General features: G+C 36.0%; 2 protein-coding genes and 1 pseudogene across 2 annotated transcripts; all 3 read left to right on the forward strand.

Moving 5' to 3' along the window:
- The first annotated feature begins 2,109 nt into the window (after positions 1-2,109).
- LOC111984910 (UDP-glycosyltransferase 73C6) lies at positions 2,110-3,834 on the forward strand. Its single transcript, XM_024016530.2, has one exon. The coding sequence runs from the start codon at positions 2,206-2,208 to the stop codon at positions 3,679-3,681; it is 1,476 nt and encodes a 491-aa protein (XP_023872298.1). The 5' UTR covers positions 2,110-2,205; the 3' UTR covers positions 3,682-3,834.
- Positions 3,835-5,263: 1,429 nt separating this feature from the next.
- Positions 5,264-7,255, forward strand: LOC111984944 (UDP-glycosyltransferase 73E1-like). Its single transcript, XM_024016562.2, has one exon. It carries the CDS (start codon positions 5,607-5,609, stop codon positions 7,074-7,076), a length of 1,470 nt encoding a protein of 489 aa, XP_023872330.1. The 5' UTR covers positions 5,264-5,606; the 3' UTR covers positions 7,077-7,255.
- Positions 7,256-16,843: 9,588 nt separating this feature from the next.
- Positions 16,844-18,277, forward strand: LOC111984963 (UDP-glycosyltransferase 73C3-like; annotated as a pseudogene).
- The last annotated feature ends 6,395 nt before the right edge of the window (positions 18,278-24,672 follow it).

A 24,672-nucleotide genomic window follows, 5' to 3' on the forward strand; every position in this document is an offset into this window, starting at 1 on the left:
AAAAAAGTATTTTCTATCAATTGTACAAAGCCCTAGCCGCCACCATCAGTGGAGACACAAGCCCTAGCTATTGCCAGCGACAGCCCAAGCCCTAATCGTTGTTGGCTCCTTATTTCTTTAAGTTTGATATGCTTGGTGTTCGTGTGCCAACAATTATTGTCTCCCCTTTGGATCAAGAAAGAGATTGGTAAGTTTTAGCATTGGTCTGTGAATCAGTATGGTCTTTCTATATAGATTTGTTGTTCTTTGTGCTGCATGACCTTTGTTTATATTTTTTTTTTTAAAGCCTTTTTATTAGAATATTTGTGATTAAAATATTGCTTAAAAGGTGGTGGAGTCCTCCTTTCTCATTGATCCCAATTCGGTTACAAAAATTTAACATTTTATTTGCTAGTGGGCGGTGTAGATTGAAAGCTTTTAGAATTGAATTCTGGTTTTTCTTCTTGCTGAATTTTGTTCTTTTTTAGGATTTGGAGCCGGCGGCAGCTAGGGCTTGGAATTCTGTTTTTTTTTTTTTTTGGGTAATTTTTTAATAAAAAAAGTCACATCATTAAAAAATGTCAAATCATTGTTCTATTAGTCACGTAAGTAACACCACTAATGGTAGTTAGTAAAAGAACTAATATAACTCAGTTTTAAAATTTAAGAGACTAATTGTACTCGCTTTAAACTTGAAAAGCCAATTACACGCACATGATAAACTTGAGGGACCAACTTTATACTTTCACCTCATTTTTACCATTTTCACATTCATGGATCTGTTTTAGAAATTCCATAAAATATTAACAAATGTATACATGAACAAAAAGTTTTGCGTGTTTCATGAGTACTGGTTAACACTAATACGCATGGCCAGAGATAGAAGTGAGGTCAAAGACATGATTATGTTTTTATAATAGCAAAATGTTAAAAAAGAGGTCAAAGACATGATTATGTTTTTGTAATAGCAAAATGTGACTTTCCAAATTAATATGACCGCACAGCTAGTGAATTCTCAGTGGGTAGAGCCTAATCCATATTGCAAACACTACCCAAGCAAGGCAGAAGAAATCTTCAAAAAAATTATCATCAATTGCATTGGAAGTGGCGGAGTCAAGGAATTTTTTAAGGGGGGGCGAACCTAAAATATAACAGGACTCTTAAAAAAAATTACTCAAAACCTTCATTTCATAAATTAATTTTAACTTGACAACAATGTGTTGTTAAGTTATTTCAATGTATTAAAATTATTTGTAATGGATTTTGAATTTATCAAGAATTACCGTCTAAGGAAGCAATATCTATTTATTTAAGTTTAAATTTTTGAACCTTTCTAAGGGTTTAACATCTAAAATTTCATTATTTGGGACAAAAATTGAGCAATAGCTTTTAGATTTTAAACCTATTTTTTCTCTTGTGGATATTTTCCCATTACAGTAATTTGAAACCTATATAATTGAATTTTATAAACTAGTTATATAACTAATTAAAAAATAAAATTGAACAACCCAGTGAAAACTACCATATCTAAGTACCCAATACCAAACAAAATCTCCATTTATTATCAAATATATATCTATATAGTTCTAATAAAATATATATAAATATATATATATATATAAAAGTTCTTAGACAAAATATTCTAATAAAATATATATAAATATATATATATATATATATATATAAAAGTTCTTAGACAAAATTTAGTTACAAAATTTGTTGTAACCTTAGGCTACAACCTTATTCAATATATTTTTATTGGATGTGAATTTTGACAAATCTACCATTAGATTACAACTTCTTCTTAGTTTTTATATCCTTCATGCTTGCAAAAATTTTAAAAAAATTTTGGGCTTTTCTCGTTGACTTAAAAATCATAACATAGCTACTTCCATTTTATTGGGCTATCTTTGGGCCCAAATATTGCTGGATGTTTCGGCCTGAATACCGATTATAGAACTCGACAAAATCACGACCCAGAAAAAAATATATATAATTGGGCTATAAAAATAAATGCCGAATGGACAGGAATTGGTCACGTGGGACAGGAAATATGAATGGTAGTTAAGCCTTGAAGAGTTAGAAGTTGAAGTTTACACGAGAATGGATGGTAGTGAAGTTGAATAGTGAAAAAAACTATAAAACCTTTGCATTTCAACAACATACTTTCATCCTTCAATTCATCACAAACAATAATTTTGATCTCTCCATTCACACCCAATTCCAATGGCAATGGTTCCTCAAACCCAAACGCTTCACTTTATTTTGCTCCCTCACTTGTCCCATGGCCACCTGATCCCCATGACAGACATAGCCAAGCTACTAGCCCAGCACGGTGTGACCGTGACCATGATCACCACTCCCCTCAATGCCGCAGTTAGTAAACCAATCGTAGATCGGGCCATCGAATCTGGGCTTTTAATCCAGCTTCTACAAGTCCAATTTCCATGCACTGACGTTGGATTGCCTGAAGGGTGTGAAAGCATGGATGCCCTTCCCTCCAAGGACATGTTCAGAAATCTCCTTATAGGCATTAGCAAGCTACAACAACCGGTGGAACAAATTTTGGCTGAGCTAAATCCTCGTCCAAGTTGCATAATTGCTGACAAAAATTTTGCCTGGGCTGAACGCACCGCTCTTAAGTTTCAGATTCCAAGGTTTGTTTTTGACGGTACAAATTGTTTTTCTCTCTTGTGCACACACAATATTATCGTATCTAAGATTTGTGAGAGTGTGGGTGAGTTGGAACCTTTTGTGATCCCTGGTTTGCCCGATAGGATTGAAATTACTAAAGCTCAATTACCTAATGCTGTCAATATATTCCCATCTAACACAACGGATATTCGTAATGAAATTAGAGAGGCTGAACAAACAGCATTTGGGGTGATAGTTAACTCGTTCGAGGAATTAGAACCAGCATACATTAGAGAATTTCGAAAAGAAAGAGGAGAGAAAGTTTGGTGCATTGGACCGGTGTCATTAACCAACCAAGACAACTTGGATAAGGTTGCTAGAGGCAACAAGGCCTCAATTGATGAAACCCAATGTTTGAAGTGGCTTGATTCATGGAAACCAAGTTCTGTTGTTTATGTTTGTCTTGGAAGTCTCGGTCGCTTATCATCTGCACAATTGATAGAGCTTGGTTTAGGCTTAGAAGCATCGAACCAGCCTTTCATTTGGACTATAAGAGGAGGTGACAAACTAGAAGAACTTGAGAAATGGATATTAGAAGAAAAATTTGAGGATAGGATCAGAGGGAGAGGCCTTTTGATTAGGGGTTGGGCTCCACAATTGTTAATTTTGTCACACCCGGCGATTGGAGGGTTCTTAACTCATTGCGGTTGGAATTCAACACTAGAAGGGATATGTGCTGGCTTGCCAATGATAACTTGGCCGCTGTTTGCTGAGCAGTTTTATAACGAAAAGCTTATTGTACAAGTGTTGAAGATTGGTGTGAGTTTAGGGGCAGAGTTTGCTGTACCCTGGGCAGAGGAAGAGAAGTTTGGGGTGGCGCTGAAGAGGGAAGAATTTAAAAGGGCTATAAATCAGTTGGTGGAAGAAGGAGAGGCAGCACAAGAAAGAAGAAAGAGAGCTAGAGAGCTTGGGGAGATGGCCAAGACAGCAATTGAGGGATCTTCCTATCTCAACATGAAACTCTTGATCCAAGATGTCATGCAACAAGTGGTGGGCAAATTAATATAAGATCATTTTGGCTGTTGTGTGCACAGTTATTTAGTTAAGTTAAAAGTCTTGTAACTTAACTGATAGCCTGATATATGCTAATGTTTTCATGCTTCAAATCCTCTCTTCTCTAATTATCGAATTATAAATAAATAAAAAGTATTTTCATTACAATCCTTGCTTGTTGTATATCATTTGAAGTATTTCTTAACTCACAAATTGGTCTATATATCCATTGAATCTAGCCTAGGTATGTTATTGGACAAAACTTAAGAATAAATATATTAGGTTCTTCAATTAAATTATAATATCTAGCTGCATTGATTAATAAGAAATAGTATACCAAGTACCAACAATATATAACAAATTTTGTAAAATCCATTTCAAAAAAAAAAAAAAAATTAAGCAAAAGAAAAAGAGAGAGCTCAGAGATCTGGAGATTTTTTTTTATTCTTGTAAGTTGTAACCCTTGATGAATCACATAAATCTATTGCCTCCCCTCCTCTACTTTCAAAATGCACTTTGTTTCTATTGTTCTAAATTAAAAGTACCAAGTCACAGTGCAGAACACTTCAGATTCAGGATGAGACAATCTTTGTAGCAACTTTAATGATAATTCACAAAACGATCTAATTCAAATAGCTCTTGAAAACCAGACCGCTTCTCTCTATGCAGTTTTGCTGTTTGCCTTAGAATTCTCAGATTTTGTTTCAACATGAACCAATTTCCTTTTACTTTATTCTTCCTTCCCTCTTGATAACCTTAATTTAGGATGCATGGAAACTTCATTTGGGGTATTGTTCACATGTCATACCCATATTATAATGATGTCTTATCTGCTGTATCATGTTATAATTTTTCAAAAATTGCTCATGTTATACCCTAGACCTTAATTCTTGTTCTTGATCAATAATTCTATTCGTTTTTTAGAAGGAAAATAAAAATTAATTGAGATGCCCAAAATGATAAACAAGCTGAACCCTAATTATGTTTTTTTTTTCCTTACTTTTGTGAAGTTTCTGTTGAACTTATTCGTTCTAAAAAATAAATAAAGAAAAAAGATATCCAGAATGAAAAAACCCAAATATGAGTTTTGCTTTAAGGATGGGAAAGGAATGTTATTTGGTTGGTGGAGCATCACGTACGTACGTGTAGGCTTTAGAAATCCTCTTTTTGTTTTTTCTTCTACATTGTTCTATCTCTCTTGCTTCATCTTCAATCCTAAGTAGACAATGTCTCTTAGGTTGGCTGCTACATTGCTACTAAGGTTACTAAGAAAAAAAACAATTAATTTAATTTTTTTTTTTTTATAGATTTTTATATTTCTTATAAAAGTAATATTAAAATTTTTCTTAAATGGTTTATTAACAATTTTCTTAAAAGAGTATCGCTTAATATGACTATTTTTTTTATAAGAAGTATATAAATTAGGCTAGGTGGCTAACTTGCGAACCATGTGATAAATATAGATATATTTAACACCCACCAACTCCAATGATTTGTAATTGCATAATCATCCACACTATTTTGTCGGTTCAAGTTCCTTGCAAGCTGAATAAAAGGAAAGATTCTTGTTTAATTTTTATTTAATCACCAATGTCAATTATATCATGCTACAATACATTTTTGGTTGACACTAAGATATTAGCCATCGGAAGAGCTGAAGCAAGAAAACAAATCACTTTGCTTGGCTCCCAAACATCATATAGATTAAATAATTAAACACGTGTCTTACATCACTCAAAGCCGATAACTTGGAGGAGAGGGTAAAGGAGGAGCTGCATTGCATTGCATTGGTAGTCAAGCTTTGAAGAGTTCAAGTTGAACACAGCAATGGATGGTAGCGATATAAGATAAACTTTTTGCATTTGAACTTCAACTACATACTCTCATTCTTCAATCAATCCCTAAAATAATTCTGATCCCTCCATTGACATCCCATTACAATGTTTCCTCAAACCCAAATGCTTCACTTTATTCTGCTCCCTCACTTGACCCAAGGCCACATGATCCCCATGATAGACATGGCCAAGCTACTAGCACAACATGGTGTGACCGTCACCATAATCACCACTCCCCTCAATGCAACACGCAATAAACCTATCATAGATCGGGCCATTGAATCAGGGCTTCATATCCAACTTCGACAAGTCCAATTTCCATGCACTGATGTTGGATTGCCTGAAGGATGTGAAACCCTGAACGCCCTCCCCTCCAAAGATTTGTACAAAAATCTCCTTACAGGTATAAGGATGCTACAAAAACCAGTGGAACAAATTTTGGCTGAGCTGAATCCTCGTCCAAGTTGCATAATTTCAGACCAATATTTTGCCTGGACTAACCAAACCGCTCGTGTGTTGCAGATTCCAAGGTTAGTTTTTGATGGTAAAAGTTGTTTTTCCCTCTCGTGCACACACAATATAATCACATCCAAGGTTTATGAGAGTGTGCCCGAAATGGAACCTTTTGTGGTCCCTGGTTTGCCCGATATGATTGAAATAACTAGAGCCCAATTACCTAATGCTGTCAATATAGACCCAACCAACACAATGGATATTCGTAAAGAATGTAGAGAGGCTGAACTAGAAGCATTTGGTGTGATAGTCAACACGTTTGAGGAATTAGAACCAGCATATGTTAGAGAAGTTCGAAAAGTTAGAGGAGAGAGAGTTTGGTGCATTGGGCCCGTGTCATTAACCAACCAAGACAACTTAGATAAGGCTGCTAGAGGCAACAAGGCCTCAATTGATGAAAGCCAATGTTTGAAGTGGCTTGACTCACGGAAACCAAGCTCTGTTGTCTTCGTTTGTCTTGGAAGCCTCAGTCGCTCACCATCAGCACAATTGATAGAGCTTGGTTTAGGCTTAGAAGCATCGAACCAACCTTTCATTTGGACTATAAGAGGTGGTGACAAACTAGAAGAACTTGAGAAATGGATATTAGAAGAAAATTTTGAGGATAGGGTCAGAGGGAGAGGCCTTTTGATTAGGGGTTGGGCTCCACAATTGTTAATTTTGTCACACCCTGCGATTGGAGGATTCCTAACTCATTGTGGTTGGAATTCAACACTAGAAGGGATATGTGCTGGTTTGCCAATGATAACTTGGCCATTGTTTGCTGAGCAGTTCTATAACGAAAAGTTTATCGTACAAGTGTTGAAGATTGGTGTGTGTTTAGGGGCTGAGTTTGTTGTAAACTGGGCAGAGGAAGAGAAGTTTGGGGTGGTGATGAAGAAGGAAGAATTTAAAAGGGCTATAGATCTGTTGATGGAAGATGGAGAAGCAGGACAAGAAAGAAGAAAGAGAGCTAAAGAGCTTGGGGAGATGGCCAAGAAAGCAATTCAGGGATCTTCCAATCTCAACATGAAACTCTTGGTCCAAGATGTCATGCAAGAAGTGATGGGCAAATTAATATAATATCATTTCAGTTGTTGCGCGTGGAGTATCATTTATAGAGTCATTTCATTGAGGTAGAGTGATGTAGCTCAACTGAAATATTTTGATATTCACACTTAAATCATCTCTTTCTCTTTTCCAACTATTGAATTGTAAAATATTAAAAGTAAATAAAAATGTCATTTCATTGGCTTTCTTGCTTATTGTGTATGTTATTAATTGGACAAAAATTTGGCATAATATCTTAGTTGCAGTATATAGGTTCTTCAATTATATTCAAACACCTAGTTGCTCGGACCAATAAATAATAAATAGTGCTATCATTTTTGAAGGATAATTAAATTCAATGTAACCAAATATTTGATTTTTTTTTTAGAAGAAAAATATCAAATTTATTTGGGTAATTTAACGTTATGCACCTAAGTTATTATACTTAAACTTTACCCTATACTAGCTTATAATTCCATGCATGCACATGCATAAATATAATTAAAAGATATATATTAAAATGCATAGAATAATTCTTACATATATAATTTAAATATTATTTATAGTTCAATCTTCTTCTTTTTAACTCTTCAAAAAGTTTTGTAATAATATTATTAGATATAAAATATAAATTGTCCATTTTATTAATTTTTTTATGTTCATTAATTCTAGACTCTTTGGTTTTTGTATGCAATAGCTCACTTTGATAAATATTTATGATGTGTTCTCACATTTGACTTAAAAATTAAGAAATAAAACTCTCTAAAAATAAATAATTTAAAAGATATACATTAAGATGCATAGAATAATTCTTATATATATAATTTAAATATTATTAATAGTCATTCTTAATTTTTTTTAACTCTTTAAAAAGTCTTGTTCATTAATTCTAAAATATTTGGTTTTTGTACGCAATAACTCACTTGAATGGATATTTATGATGTGGTCCCACATTTGACTCTAAAATTAATAAATAAAATTCTCTCTAAAAATAAATAATTTAGGAAACATTGCGCAAAATTAAACTTCAATTATAGAATCTAATTGAATTTTCTCTAAGTTTTACCTATAATTCTCTAAAATTGCCTAAATTATCTATTTCACATGGATCTAGGGTATCTCCTCATGATATTGGGAGCATCTCCAACATAATAGTTAAACTTCTTTTCTCTTCAAATTTTGGAGAACATAGTCAACATACTTTAAAATAGACTTTCAATGGATCTATTTATAGTCTAGTCAACACTATAAATAGAGTCATAATAGTTAAACCTCTTTTCCTTGATTGCTTAGTGGCTAGTCAATAGTCTAGCAATTGAGGCCAATAGTCTAGCAATTTTGGAGTATCATTTATAGTCTAGTCAACACTTAAATTATGTTAGAGTAGAATTTCTACCTTATATCAAAAACAAAAATAGATTTTCAATAAATTAGCTAGTCGAATATTCATTTTCCTTAATTGCTTAGTGGCTCTACAGAGTCTACACACCAAGATATAAAGAAAATTTTACCTATTTTAATTATTGGTACTTTTAAGGTTCAAAAGCTATTAAAGAAAAACAAGGAAAAAAAAAGTAAATTAAAGAAGTAAATTTTTTAATTGAACGGAAAAAAATATTAAAAAAATTATGTAATAATTTATTCTTTTATATTAAAATGAGTATATAAGTAACAAATTTTGAAATTAATTATATAATAAACTTCATTGAGAAATATTGTTTTTCAAGATAAACTCTAAAGGTTTTGTGGGGCCAGAAAATCGGGTAGCCTTGGCCCACTCCAAGCCAGGCCCAAATGGCCCACGCCGAGGATGCATAATGGGTCCAAGGATGAAAGCGTGAAGACCAACCCCCGAGGATCATATCCGAGGATGACCCTGTCCTCGGGCGTCCGAGACCTTGGAAAAACACGAGAACCACCCCACCAAAGAACTCCTTGAATATCCGAGGAGGAGAGGGCCCAGTGCCACGCGTCGGCGACAGGAGCACGGCGAAGGAGCAAGCCTTAGGTGAGCTGTCACCTCCGCATTGAATTCGCTCACCTAACCCCCCTAACCGCATTAATGGGGATGTAACCCCTTGGCAGGGCAACATCGATCATAGTGAGCCACTTGAGTACGGATAAGACCTCTGATGGGACGGGGGGTCAGAGCGGAGGCCAATGGATGATCAACAGAAGGAAGGAGAAGATAAGAGAAAAAGGAACGATATAAGAGAGGTGAGCAAAGCAATTTAGAGGGGGGGATCATTAAAGGGAGGGACAGAGAAGAACTTAGGAGTAGTGTTAGTTTCAGGGAGAGGGGTCTCCTCGGACGAGTGCCGAGGAGCTACCCTCAGTTGTAAACTGGGCTCACTCCCCTTTAATGAAAAAGAAGTGATTTGTATTCCGTTGCTAGTCTGTTAGGGCCTAAACCTTCGATCCACTCTCTAAAAATGTATTGTTAGGGAACTTTTCTAAAACTGAGTCCCTACAGTTTTTAATGCACAAGTGGATAGTTGTTTTAGTTTCATTATTTTATGATTTTTAACAAAAACTTATACGAGTTGTACAAAAGATTTTTTTTAATTACTATAAATAATTATTCAGAAAAAAGAAATTACTATAAATAATTTAATAATTATAAGTGAAACTTTGACTATGAAAAAAATTACAACAACTATTATTTATGTACAAAATTCATAATAAATAAGCACAATATAATGAATGTGCCATCTTTTTATGTGTTTTCTAATATTGAAATATCTCATTGTAATCACGAGTGACATTTTAGAAAAGAGCTTAGATAAAATTATGTGCAATGCATTAGATTTCCCAATGAAATTCTAACAAATAACTATATTGAATTTTTTTTTTCTTTTTTGGGAAATATAACATTGTTTGTGTTGTATTAGTTAATGACAACATGCGTTTGAGTTTAATTAGATAACCTATTATACTGGTGGGAGGAATGGGCTTTAGAGATTTGGCAATGTACAATGATTCACTTTTGGCAAAACAGGCATGGCGACTGTTGACAGATAAAGGTTCCTTGTTTTACAGAATTTTCAAAGCAAGATTTTTCCCTCATTGCACCATAATGGAAGCGGAGGATTCGAGATCAAAAAAAAAAAAAAAAAAAAAAAGATAACCTATTATACTGCACCTAATTAATAAACTATACTTAAGTTTTTGTCCTTTTATTATCTAGATTGGTATGAAGTATTTAAATATGATGTGTATGTGTTGTGTTTGTGCACAATGTGTGTGTGTTTCCATGAGTTTTAACAATATGTGTATTATAATAATACTAATAATAATGGTCGTGGTGGTGTAGCACTGACGAATTCCAAAACTACTTCAGGGGTAATTGTCCAAGTTTGCACAAGAATTATGTTTTTATTATGTTTGCGGTTAAAATCGGGTTTATGAGAGTAGTTGACAACTCATTTCAATGATTCACTTATTGACGTTATGGTTATATTTTTTCCTTTAAAAAATAAAGTAATATTAGTAGTACTTGAAATAAGATAAAAGTAATAATTTAGAAAAGAAAATAGGAAATATAGAGAAGAACTTTTTCCTCTATAGAAGTTAAATCATAAAAGTACAAAATATCCAACAATGTTTAAGAGTGGTTGTGATGTGACCTACCTTACTAATTTTAGAATTACACTCTTTATTACATATTTTTCATAATTGTCTTATTTTTATGCAAGATTATAAATGACTTTTTGCAACTTTTACATGAGCCTACTCTTTTTTTCACGGCTCCTTATCTAACACATTAGAATTGGGATAAAGTTGTGGCGAAAAAATGTATGGTTATAAATTGTTTAGATCTAACAAGTAACAACATTGGAATTATTTGTACAGCCTCTGACAAGTGTTATGTTAATTCATTGTTCGGTGGTGTGATGGTGTCTAAGGTATCCAGTGTGACATTCAGAAGTTGGACAATGAGTATTCAGTTGCAACAAAAATAGAGTCAATAATGATGATGAGAGATATCCAGCTGTAATAATTTATGAAATGTCCATAAATACTAGAGCTATCTACAGAAATAACATGGCAAGATAAAAGTAGGAATCAAATGACAATATTAGCATATTTAGTGAGAATGAGATCAAAATAGTATGCTCGGCAAAGTTAGTATGATACATCTTGCAAGACTAGGATGATACATATAATAATGAAAACTATTACTTAATAAACTAATGCATATACTAAATATATATATATATATTAAATGGTTTGGTTTTATGTTGTTTTCTAAACATAAACCGCAAACCACACTATAGCGAGCAACACGGTTCTTTCACTGTCATTTGTGGTATAGTACAGTTACTCTATTTTGCAGACTGTTAACAATATAAAGTAAAAGAAAATGGCTGAATAATCTTTATATTGATGTGTGTAAAACAATATACAAAAGAGAGCCTTATATAGGCTAGATATGTGTGTAGTATAAGTAACATGAGTGCAGTACAAGTAATATACTGGGCTATGCCCAATGAGCTAATCTAGTCTAATCTATACACTAACATCCTCCCTCAAACTCGAGGTGGCAAGGAGGAAGCCAACTGGAGTTTGGATATAAGATCTCGAAGACGACCAAGCGGGTGAGACTTGGTGAAAATATCAGCAGGCTGGTCAGCAGATGAGATGGAGAACAACTTGAGATTGCCTTTCTTGAGATGCTGGCGAGTGATGTGGCAGTCGATCTCAATGTGTTTGGTGCGTTCGTGGAAGACATCATTATGAGTAATGTAGATAGCACTACGATTGTCATAATAAAGAGGAGTAGCAGTGAACTGTGGAGCATCCATGTCAGCCAAGAGCCAGCGAAGCCAGACAAGCTCGCAGGTGGTGTCGGCAAGGGCACGATACTCAGCCTCAGTACTGAAACGGGAAACAACATCCTACTTTTTGCTACGCCACGAGACAAGAGAAGTACCTAATAGGAAACAAAAACTTGTGATAGAGCATCGATCAGTCGGATCACCTACCCAGTCCGCATCTGAATAAGCATGAAACTCAAGAGAAGACTAAAAGAAGTAGTGTAGACTATGATAAAGTGTGCCCTTGACATATCGGAGAATCCGAAGAACAGCAGCATAGTGGACAGAACGAGGGGCATCCATGAACTTACTAACCATACCCACGGCATGTGAAATATCCGGACGAGTAACAATGAGATAGATCAGACTACCAACCAACTGACGATAGCGAGTAGCATCAGATAGAGGTTCACCATCCAAGGATGTAAGCTTTGCATTGTATTCCAAAGGAGTGGAAACAGTCTTATTGTCAGTGATACCAGCTTTGGAGAGAAGATCAGAAGCATATTTAGCTTAGGAAAGATAGTGTCCATCAGAGAATGAGGTAACCTCAAGCCCAAGAAAATAGCTGAGAGTGCCCAAATCTTTCATCTCAAAATGCTAACTAATGAAGTGCTGAAGAGAGCAGATACGTGCAGAATCATCTCTAGTAATAATCATATCATCAACATAGAGAATAATAAGAGTGATACCAGTAGAGGATCTTCGGACGAAGAGAGCAGTGTCATAAGGACTCGAAGTGAAACCCTACTGAGCAACAACTGAGCTAAACTTTTCAAACCAAACTCGAGGAGCCTGCTTGAGGCCATAAAGAGCACGGCGAAGGCGACAAACTTAACTACCTGAGTGTGGATAGCCAGGGGGTGGTTGCATGTACACTTCTTCTTGAAGGTCTCCATTGAGGAAAGCATTCTTCCCATTCATTTGATAAAGAGGCCAACGGTGAACAGTAGCCACAGCAATGAGACATCTGACAGATGTAAGGCGAGCAACAGGAGCAAATGTTTCCTTATAGTCAATGCCATACTCCTAGGTAAAGCCCTTGGCAACTAGGCGAGCCTTGTATCGTTCAACAGATCTATCAGCCTTGGTCTTGATCTTGTAAACCTACTTACAACCTACTACAGACTGACCAGGAGACAAATCAACCATATCCCAAGTGTGATTTTTATGAAGGGCATCTAGTTCATCATTCATAGCTTGCTACCAAAGAGGGTCAGTATGGGCCTCACGATAGGTGTGAGATTCATAGAGGGTGGCAAGGGCAAAAAAGCAGTGATAATCAGAGAGATAAGGGGGAAGAATGCTTACCCGAGTGGAATGACGAAGTTCAGGACCATCAAGAGACTCAAGAGAGGGTGGTGCCACAGGATCCAAGACAGGCGGGTCATATGTCGGGGACAAAATCGGAGACGAGTCGTCTGGAGAGGTAGCCGATGTTGAAGAATCCTCCACAATTTCAGGATAGAGAAGGAGGAAAAGATTAGTAAAAATGGGAGACTCAGAGGAAGAGGATGTAGGAAACTGCTGAAGACTCGTGAAATGACGATGTTCCCAAAACTCAACATGACAGGAGACACGAAGACGATGAGAAATGGGATCATAGCAACGAAACCCCTTTTGAGATACACCATAACCAAGAAAACAATAGAAATGAGCACGAGGTTGGAGCTTTGTTCGTTCATAAGGAGGAAGAGAGACAAAGCAAGCACAACCAAAAACCCAAAGAGAGGAGTGAGGGGGTTTGACCATAGAGAAGCTCAAATGGTGATTTGTTGTATGTAGTTGGTGAAGGGATACAATTAATGGTATATACAGCTGTGAGTGCAGCCTCACCCCAAAAGCGCTCAGGAAGAGAGGCAGAAATGAGAAGCGTGCGAACAACATCAAGAATGTGACGATGTTTTCGTTTTGCATGACTATTTTGTTGATAGGTGTAAGGACAAGACCGCTAAATAAGTGTACCATGATTGTCTAAAAAGGATAGAAAAGATTTATCATTATATTCTTGAACATTATCTGATCAAAAAACTTTGATGGTGCGATTGAACTGTGTTTCAATCATTTTATAAAATGTTTGGTAAATAGGCACAAGTTCAGACCTATAGTGAAGCAGATAAATCCAAGTATATCGAGAAAAATCATCCACAAATATAACAAAATATATAGATCCCCCCTTAGTAGGAACGAGTGCAAGACCCCAAATATCATAATGTATAAGATCAAAAGGTGCAGAAGAAAATGAGTCACTATTATTAAAAGATAATTTTGTTTGTTTGCCAAAATGACAGGAAGTACAATCAAATTTTTGAAATAGAACTGAACCTAAATGACCTTGAGAAGCTAACAACTAAAGACGAGATAAGGATGGATGACCAAGACGAGCATGCCATAGATCAGGTGAGGAGGTGGCAGTGGTAGCAGCTGTAGAAATAACTTGTGAAGGAATCTTCAAGTCATGAACCTCAAACATGCGACCAACCTTACAGCCTGTCCCAAGCACTTGACCCGTCCGGGGATCTTGCACATCCACACCATGATTAGTAAATAGAAGATTTACGCCTAATTCACAAAGTTGACCAACAGAAAGTAAATTGAGAGATAACTTTGGGATATGAAAAGTGTCACTAAGGGATAAATAAGGAGAAGAGATTGTTCCTTTATGACTAACAGGCATAGAAGTTCCATCAGCAGTGTAAATGGTGATTAGATGTTATAAAGGTGCCTTATCAGAAAATTGGGATTCATCAGGAGTCATATGGTTACAACATGCAGTATTAAAAAACTAAGGTTGTTTACCTGAGGTGACAGAAAGGGCAGTGGAAGTGCGGGATAAAACCTGTTGAACAACTGGCTCAGTATCAGCCGTAGTAAGTGAGGAAGCCAAAGATGGACCTGTAGGAACCGAAGGATCGGAAGGACATACAGCAACTGCCCGAGGAAGAGAAGCTTTATTCTGCTCTTGCATAAATTTCTGCAGTTTGTGACAAACTGAGATGTCATGGCCTTTAGCAGGGCAAAACTCATAGCGAGTACCTTTGGAAGACTGAGAGGTGTGACGCCTAGAGTTTATTCGTGGAGGAGCAATGAATGCAGCAATGGGAGGCTACGGAGATGGTGTAGCCAATACATGATCAGTTGATGACATGTGATGAGTAGACCGACGGTTTTCCTTAGAAATAAGCTCCTTGACTGCAACATCAAGAGAAGGAGTAGGAGACCGGCTAAGCAGAGAAGCCCTAGTAGGCTCAAAATCCTCACGCAAACCCATCATGAAGTGCATAAATTTACAACGATCCCGATATTTGACAAAGAGCTCAATGTCCTTAGAACACACTAGTGGAGGATCTGCAGCAGAGAGTTGTTTCCACATAGTAGAAGTCTGAGAATAAAAATCAGAAATAGACTGACCTGTCTCTTGGTGCAATTGATAAAGTTTTGATTCAATGTGGAACTCCAAGCTTGAATCATTAGTACAATTATAGTGATTAGCCAAAAATTTCCAAGCAGCCTCAGTAGTCTCAAGACGAGGAAGAAGATTATGAATGGAGGGAATAGAGGTATTGATTTACTCTCAATACTCTCCCATTCCTCTAGGCGTTCTTCATAATCATCTGTTGTAACAGTAGTCTTGGAAGATTCTTCAGCAACTGTGGCTTTGGACTTAGGGTTTGGTACTAGCTTAGGAATTGAACCAGTCACATATCTCCACAGTTTATGACCCTTGAGAAAGACAGTTATATTTTGAGACCATGCATGATAGCTAATAGGACCATCCAACATAATGGTGATAAGACGTATGATGTCTCGTTCATTTTGTTGAGCCATAATGAAGAAAATGACCAAAAAAATGAGATTTAGAAGCCTCAAATGTAGAAACAGAGCCCAAAATCGGAATCTACGCGAAAAACTAAGCAAGACAGGTCCTGTTGAAAAATTTTGACTTTGGTCAAAGTCAACGGTCAACACTGCTGGTTAATGGTGCTGTCTACTGACGTCACTGGATGACGTGTGATGCTGACATGGCAATGACGTGCTAGGGCTGACGTGGCACTCAGACGAGTTGGGCGTGTGTAACGCATGGCGCGTGGAGGAAGTATGTCAGGTGCGTCGGAGCACGTGTAGCGCGTCTTCGACAGCCAAAAACTTGGGGCGGCGTGTGAGAGGTCCTTTGGGACAGTTTCTGGCTGGGTTTTGATTGGGGAAGTCTAATCTATCACGTTGTATCTGTGGTTCGACGATTTGATTGATGAATAGACTAGATCCGAGAGGTAGTGGTTGGGTGTGACAGTGGTGACTCGCTTCTGACGGTGGCTACCAGTGAAGACGATGGCAGCAGAAGAACGCCAGAAAATACCACTAAGTCAGAGCAATGGCTCTGATACCATGTTAATAATATAAAGTGAAAGAGAATGACTGAATAGTCTGTATATTGATGTGTGTAAAATAATGTACAAAAGAGAGCAGTACAAGTAACATGAGTGCAGTACAAGTAATATACTGGGCTAAACCCAATGGGCTAATCTAGCCTAATCTATACACTAACACAGACGATTTGATTAGTTTAGGTGCGATTTTATGTGATTTAAGCAGTTTGGTGAACATTTCTACTCTTGTCCATTATTAAGTCATGATTTTTTGAAGAAATTTGTTATATGTACCCTCCCACGCAGGAAACATTTTCCTAACTTTGCTACTATTGACTCATTGAGATGGCGTGCCCTTGTGCGCGGCTAAAAAAATAGTGATTCAGCTCTGTCACCCACCAAAAAAAGGAAAAAAAATCACAATTAAAACCAATTTTGTCACTTATAAATTATAATCATCATCAATCAATTTCCCATGTCCATTGCTGAGTTTTTGATCCATCAGAATCAACTCGTTGATAGTTAAATATGAACTCTAGAGCATTTTGAAACTGGGACTCTACTCTCATATTCCCATATAGCCAAGTCTTCTCTAATTCCCACAAACAATTCAACCATGGTTTCACAATCACAAATTCACGAGCTTCACTTCATTCTTGTCCCTCTAATGGCCCAAAGCCATCTCATCCCTTTCACAGAAATGGCCAAAGTACTTGCAGACCATGGCGTAAAAGTTACCATTATCCTTACACCCCTTAATGCAGCTCGGTTCAACACATTTCTTGAAAATGCAAAAGCTTCAAGCCTCAACATTGAATTCCTTTCACTATGTTTTCCTGGCCAAGAAGTCTGATTACCTAAAGGATGCGAAAGCTTTGACACCCTCCCTTCTTTCAACTTAATTCCACAATTTTTTACAGCAACTAACATGCTTCAAAAACCACTAGAAGAGTGGCTAGAAGAGTCAGAATCTTTGCCTAACTGCATTATTTCTGACTTATGTCCTCCTTGGACAACAGAGATTGCCCTCAAGTTCAAATTTCCGAGGCTTATCTTTCAAACAACATCTTGCTTCAGTCTATTGTGTTCTCACAATATAACTAGCTCCAATGTGCTAGAGGGAGTCACATCTAACTCAGAGCCATTTTTGGTGCCCAACATGCCAGATAGAACTGAATTCACTATCGCCCAGCTACCTAAAGGAATGAGAAAAACTTCAAGTGAATTCAAAAATTTGTTGGACAAACTTAAAATGGATGGGCTATTGGCACAAGGGATGATGATTAACTCTTTTGAAGAGTTAGAGCCAAGATATGTGGAAGAATACAAGAAAGTGGTCAAGAATATTTGGTGCACAGGGCCTCTATCTTTATGTAACAAGATATCTGATAAGCTTGAAAATGGGAACGATACCTCTAACGATACCTCGGTCATTTATGTTTGCTTTGGTAGTCTTTGTCAAATGATAGCTTCACAATTAGTGGAGCTTGCATTGGGCTTAGAAGCATCAAACTATCCATTCATTTGGGTTATTAAAAAAGGAGATTATTCAAAAGAATTTGAAAACTGGTTAGTTGAAGAAAATTTTGAAGAGAGAACTAAAGAGAGGGGTCTTATAATTCGAGGATGGGCACCACAAGTTCAAATACTATCCCATTCAGCAATTAGAGGGTTCTTGACACATTGTGGTTCGAATTCTACACTAGAAGCAGTTATTACCGGCGTGCCTGTGATAACATGGCCTATGATTTCTGAGCAGTTCTACAATGAGAAGTTACTTGTCCAAGTGTTGAGGATTGGCGTGAGGGTGGGAATTAACGTGTCTACGGACAATGAGGAAGAGAAGGATAAGGTGTTAGTAAAGAGTGAGGATGTGAAGAAAGCAATAGAGCAATTGATGGAAGAGGAAAGAGAGGAAAGAAGAGAGAGAGCTAGAAAGCTTAGAGGAATCACTAAGAAAGCAGTTGAAGAAGGGGGATCTTCTTACTTTAACGAGGAGTTGTTAATTCAACATATCAGAGGACAAGTCATTGATCATCAAGCGATGTAGAGCAAGGGTTCTATAATTTTTTGATAAGCTAAATATTAAGTGCATGTTCAGTATTGGATTATAAGCAAGTATATTGTTTATTTTTTTATTATTTATGGGTCTTACATAAGCCACGTACTTATTTTATTTAACTTTTATTTTATTTTTTACTCTTTGCAAAATTTACGTGAGTCACCTTCTCATACTTTTATTTTTTATCTATGGTACTTTGCGTAAAAAGTTTATAGTAAAAATTAAATAAGTTGTTTTCAAATTGACACTAAAAGTCAAGACAAATAAACACTAAAGTCAATCATTTTTTTTCTTAGGTTTAATTGTTCTTTTGTTTTAGCATATTTTATTCGGGTAAGTTGATTTTCTAGCCTAGGAATTTTAAAGATATTTTTGTAATTTTTATTTTTAATAACCCTAAAGAATAGAGGGCTCTTCTAAATTTTAGGATAATTTCTCAAATTTAAGGTGAAATACAGATTTCTTAAACGGGCTGCATTACTCTTTAATTAAATTCAACAATTATCAACACTTATTAACTAGAGGTTTAAAAACAAAATTGTACGTTCAAAGAACCAGAAAGGTAGAGGTTCAAAATTGTGAGGTTGGACCAAGGTAGCAAAGAACACAAATTTATTGTTATTAGTTGTAGGGACCGGATTTGTGGCTCAGTCCAGGATGAGTGGACTTAGGCTCAAAAGGCCCAAAACAATGAATTTATAGAGAGTGGGTCAAAGAACTAGGCCCTAGTGAATTGGACAACGACTAATATGGAATTGGATGCCAACCATGCACGAATAAGGAATACTGACATGAACGAACTTCTTGTTTGAGGAGGCAAGTGTTCGGTGTTCCTATAAATCCACTTAACAGAGTCCCCCCCCCCCCTCTCTTTCATTGTTACCCTCAAGTTTTATACTCCCATCCCCCTTCTTTCATCTTTCCACGTGTAGATTCGGATTAATAGTACCGATACTTGTCCCATCAGCCCCTCCCTAAAGTCTTTGTGAGTAGCTATAAGGCTATAAAGCATTGCTCAATTAGCTCCAGAGCATTCATTGCTATGTTAGCAGCTTTTTCTTAGATATTTCATAGCTCTCCTTTGTCCTTTTCCTTCTTAATACCTATCCTCTGTGGTAGAATGGTTTGAAGCATTGCTCTTGATGGTAGACCATACCTTCTGACCTCAGCCACGCCTAGCTGAGGAGGGATTCTTTCTCGGAGCACCCCCCTAGGTGGCTTTAATAGGATTTTTCTCTTCACTTACTAATGTAGATCCTCATGAAAGTGTTTTACTCGTCCTCAGATTGTTTGGCATCCTCAGGTTGGGCCCTTGGCCCAATATATACGTAGATATGGGCTCTTAGGCCTTTTCCCCCTACAATAGCCCCTCGAGATTCTTCTTTCTGACTTCTCGGGAAGAAAGGAGGATTTTGATATGATGATAGTTCCTTTGAGCCCATTTTTCATCACCTTTGACTATATAGGTGTCTTTTTGGCTGCCCAAAACACGGTCCTGACACTTCAGTACACGAGGTGCGCCTTCATAAATTCTTGCAGCTCCATGTTCCCTATGTTCTACGACGTGATGCAAATCCAACGGCTAAAGATTTTATTGGAAATTGAGTAGAATTTTTTGCGCTTGTAACTCTCTTTTTGGATTTCGAGTGAGATAAATCTTGATGGACTTCGCTTTCTATATAAGGCACCCTGGGGGAATCGTTCTTCTTCACTTTGCAAATCTTCTAGTTCTCTGAAAACTTCAAATTCTCAAACCTTCAGGGCTTCCAAAAGGATCCAACCAAGATGGTGATCAAGGTCTAAGGGATGAGATGGCCAAGGATAAAGACAAGGGAAAGGAAACCAAGGATGCCACCAAGGCCGAGGAGGATGCAGTCAAGGCGAATGAAGCGGAGGCCAAAGATACTCCTGTTTTTCAGTCAAGCAAGAAAGAAGACTCTCCTTCTCCAGCCAAGGCCCAAGGCAGGTGTAGATCGCATTAGATTTTTGGTGTGACAAAGTTTAGGTTTCACCTGGCAACATGTATCATGCGTGCACAAATGTAAAACAAACCAAGATTGATCAAGCAAATTAACAAGAACAACGGTAGATGGGTTTCTTGTTTTTCAGCCTTGATAGCAGAACATCTTGCAACTAGGAGAAAAAGGATCGACAGGTCTCCCATTTTTCAGCCTTAATAGCAGAACATCTTGCAGCTAGGAGAAAAAGGATCTCAGTGAATGATTTTCTCTTTTTCTTGATCACCCTGGTCTTCCCCTTCTGTGGTGGAAGTTTGCTACTATGTATAATGTACCTTTCCTTTATTTAATAGAAAGGGATGCATTTTTTTTTTTTTACACACATTTTTTTTTTTACTTTATGAATCTTTCCTTCCTCTGCAATAACTTTTTCATGGATGTTAGTGTTGTTATTTTTCCCTCCAATAGGACTTTAAACTGATGTTGTTGATAGTAACGAAACATTGTCACCCTAAATTTATCAACGCCAACAGTGATACATTGCTACTAACTTAGATAAATTAACTATGTAAAAATAATAAGGAAAATGATCGTGTGCATATACTGCAAACTATGCAACCAATGGAGAATAATGAACCCAAAGCAAGTGATTTGAGGAGATGGATATAATCTAGGACTTGTTTTAATACCTAGCAAAAACAAATAGAAAATTTCAAATCATCCAAGGCACGTGGTCTGAGGAGCTGTATATAGCTTAGGTTTAGTTTAAGCTGTTATAAAAGATGTCACAGTGTTTTAACTTTCCCTCAGCATCTGGTCCAAGGACTTCAAGTCTAACTAAGGATCTATTTGAACACTTTATAAAAATATTAATTTTTGTTAATCTCCCCATAACATCTGGTCCAAGGACTCTAGGCATGACTATAGTTCTATTTAAACACTTATAAAGATGTCATAGTGCTTTAACTTCCCCTTAACATCTAGTCCGAGAACTTCAGGCCTGACTAAAGTTCTGTTTTAACACTTATAAAAATGTCAATGTTAATTTCCTCCAAGCATCTGGTCCGAGAACTTTAAGCATGATTAAGGCTCTGTTTGAATACTTGTAAAGGTGTCATGGTGTTAATTTCCCCCAAGCATCTGGTCCGAGAACTTCAGGCATGACTTGGGTTATGTTTGAACACTTGTAAAGATGTCATGGTATTAATTTCCCACAAGCATCTAGTCCGAGGACTTTGGGTATGACTTGGGTTTTGTTTGAACACTTGTAAAGATGTCATAGTGTTAATTTCTCTCAAGCATCTACTTCGAGGACTTCAGGCATGACTTGGGTTCTGTTTGAACACTTGTAAAGATGTCATAGTGTTAATTTCCCTCAAGCTAAAGATGTCATAGTGTTAATTTCCCTCAAGCATCTGGTCCGAGGACTTCAGGCATGACTTGGGTTCTGTTTGAACACTTGTAAAGATGTCATAGTGTTAATTTCCCCCAAGTATCTGGTCCGAGGACTTTAGGCATGACTTGGGTTCTGTTTGAACACTTGTAAAGATTAGGAGAAACCAGCACTATCCCCACTCCGGAGCCCCTTTGATTTGCAATTTTCCATCCATGCTTTGTGTCGCTACCACTTCCTCTGACGGAGGTTCAGCAAACTTGGCCACCAGGTTCGCAAGGACTTGGCCTTTGACAGAGGTACAAGGCATGTACTTTACGTTAAAAGCCCCTAGAATTGTGCCCCCTCAAGCAATCCTCCCCGTGCTCTTTGAAGTTGACTCCTATCAATATGAGCGGTATGCATACTTCCCTCACAATCACCTCTTTTCAAATGATATAATTTTTTTTTGTGATGTATTCACAACCAATTAAATATTTGAGAATCCTCTTCAAATTCATAAGAATTATATATATATATATATATATATATTCAAAATGTCATTCAAGCCATTTGAAATACCCCTATAATGCATGAGAATCCTTTTAATACTCTTGAGATTCTAAAAGACTAGTAATAGCTTGTGCAATATATAGAAAAGTTCAAAAAAAAAGTATATATAATTGTTGTACTAATTAATAGGTACTAATTATGATTATATTTGCAAATAAAACAATCTATTATAACATTAAAATAAGATATGATGTGGCAAGATTTTAATGAATGGTATAATTGTATAAAGTTTTATGGGATATTTTTATAGATATTTAAACTCAACTGGAAAGTATAAATTAAAATAGTGACGTGGAAAAATGTAGAATTTCAAAAGCTTATGTTGCAATGATAGAAGAAGTCAATCAAAATTTAAAGATGATGGCAAGCATCTCATTCAAACCATACAGCAATACTCTCCTATATAATTTCACTATTCAAAACGCTGTTCAAGTCATTTGAAATGTCTCACTAATACTTGAGAATCTTTTAAATTTTTGAGTAAATTACATTGATACCCTTGAAGTATAGCTAAATTAGACCTGCTAAACCCAATATTAAAGAAATGGGACTTTGTCCCATATGATTAAAATAATTGACACTCTTGGCAGAGCAGAGTGTTAATTATTTTGAGCATTTGGAGAAGGAATGTCATTTTCTTGAAAATTGGAATGGTAAGTCTAATTTCACTAAAGCTTAAAGGTGCAAGAGTAATTTAACCTAAATTTTTTAAGAATCCTAAGATATTATCAAACTAGATGCTACGTTAACTCCTTCCTATGTGATTTCAATGCTAATTAAGAACATCACTCAAAAAATTTAACAAGATTCTCCTCCTACATATTGGTCTATTCTAAATGTCATTCAAGTCATTTAAAATGTCTCATTAATGCTTGCAAAGCTTCTAAAAATTTCTAACTGATTATTGAAATAGACGCTACATTAACTCCTTTGGTCCTTCCTATGTGATTTTTTAGGACAATGCTAAAAATGTCATTCAAATTTCCAATGAAGTGTTTTAACTCCTTCCTATGTGATTTCAATGCTAACTAAGAACATCACTCAAACCATTCAACAGGATTCTCCTCCTACATATTGGTCTATTCTAACTGTCGTTCAAGTCATTTGAAATGTCTCATTAATGCTTGCAAAGCTTCCAAAATTTTCTAATTGATTATTGAAGTAGACGCTAAGTTAACTCCTTTGATCCTTCCTATGTAATTTTCTAGGACAATGCTAAAAATGTCATTCAAACTTCCATTGAAGTGTTTTAACTCCTTCCTATGTGATTTCAATGCTAATTAAGAACATCACTCAAACCATTCAACAAGATTCTCTTCCTACATATTGGTCTATTCTAAATGTCATTCAAGTCATTTGAAATATCTCATTAATGCTTGTGAAGTTTCTAAAAATTTCTAACTGATTATTGAAGTAGACGCTACGTTAACTCCTTTGGTTCTTCCTATGTGATTTTCTAGGACAATGCTAAAAATGTCATTCAAATTTCCATTGAAGTGTTTTAACTTTCTCTCAATTGACAAATACCCCCTAGGTATAGCAAAATGAAACTTGCTATACCTTATTTTCAAAAAATGACATTCTGGCCTCAAATGATCAAAATAATTGAAACTTTGGCCCCTTTTGAAATTATTTTGAGAGCAAAATGTCAATTATTTTGATCATTTTGGCATGAAATTTCATTTCTTGAAAATTGGGTATAATGAGTATAATTTTGCTATAGCTTAAGGGTATAAGTATAATTTATCCTAAAAAGTATAATAATCCTAAGATATTTTCCAAGTAGACGCTATGTTAACTCCTTCCTACATGATTTCTAAGGCTAAAAATGTCGTCCAAGCAATTCAACAAGACTCTCCCACCACATGTTGGTCTATTTAAAATGTCTTTCAAATCATATGAAATGCCTCGCCAATTTTTGAGAATCTTCTTCAAATTCCTAATTATTCCAAGGGAATATCGAAGTAAACACTACGTAACTCCTCCTTGTAAGATTTTCTAAGATAATGCTAAGAAGGTCTATTCAAATTGTAGTTGTTCAAAATATATAGAAATTGTAGTTGAAGTCATTCCACGTCTATTAGTGTATTCAAAATATCCTAGAAGATGTCAAGACTGTTGTTGTCTTCCATTGGTATGTGATTTGTAAACTTTGTCAACAAGGCCAATCATATTATCGTACCTCTATTTTCCTTGCCGTTAGGTTCTTTTCATGGAGCCCGGAGGCCAATCTCTTCCTGATGAAATTGTTTGTTCTGAAAGGAGAGATGATCCTTTTCATTGATTTAATAATATTAATATACGAAGAAAAAAAATTACTACTTTAATCAAACAATCAATTTCTTATATTAGCTTATGACTCATGGGGAATAAATTTGATTTATAGACATATAATATAGAAAATAATAATACAGAACTATTTTCTATTTTATTAGATTTAATTTTAATTTTTTGTCAGTGTTAGATTGAGATTTAAAATT

The sequence above is a fragment of the Quercus suber genome, unplaced genomic scaffold, assembly GCF_002906115.3.
Source record: "Quercus suber isolate HL8 unplaced genomic scaffold, Cork oak 2.0 scaffold_308, whole genome shotgun sequence".
Classification (NCBI taxonomy): Eukaryota; Viridiplantae; Streptophyta; class Magnoliopsida; order Fagales; family Fagaceae; genus Quercus; species Quercus suber.

What these genes read in the sequence shown, in the direction of transcription:
- LOC111984910 (XM_024016530.2), top strand. Translation starts at nt 2,206, where the DNA reads ATGGCAATGGTTCCTCAAACCCAAACGCTTCACTTTATTTTGCTCCCT.
- LOC111984944 (XM_024016562.2), top strand. Translation starts at nt 5,607, where the DNA reads ATGTTTCCTCAAACCCAAATGCTTCACTTTATTCTGCTCCCTCACTTG.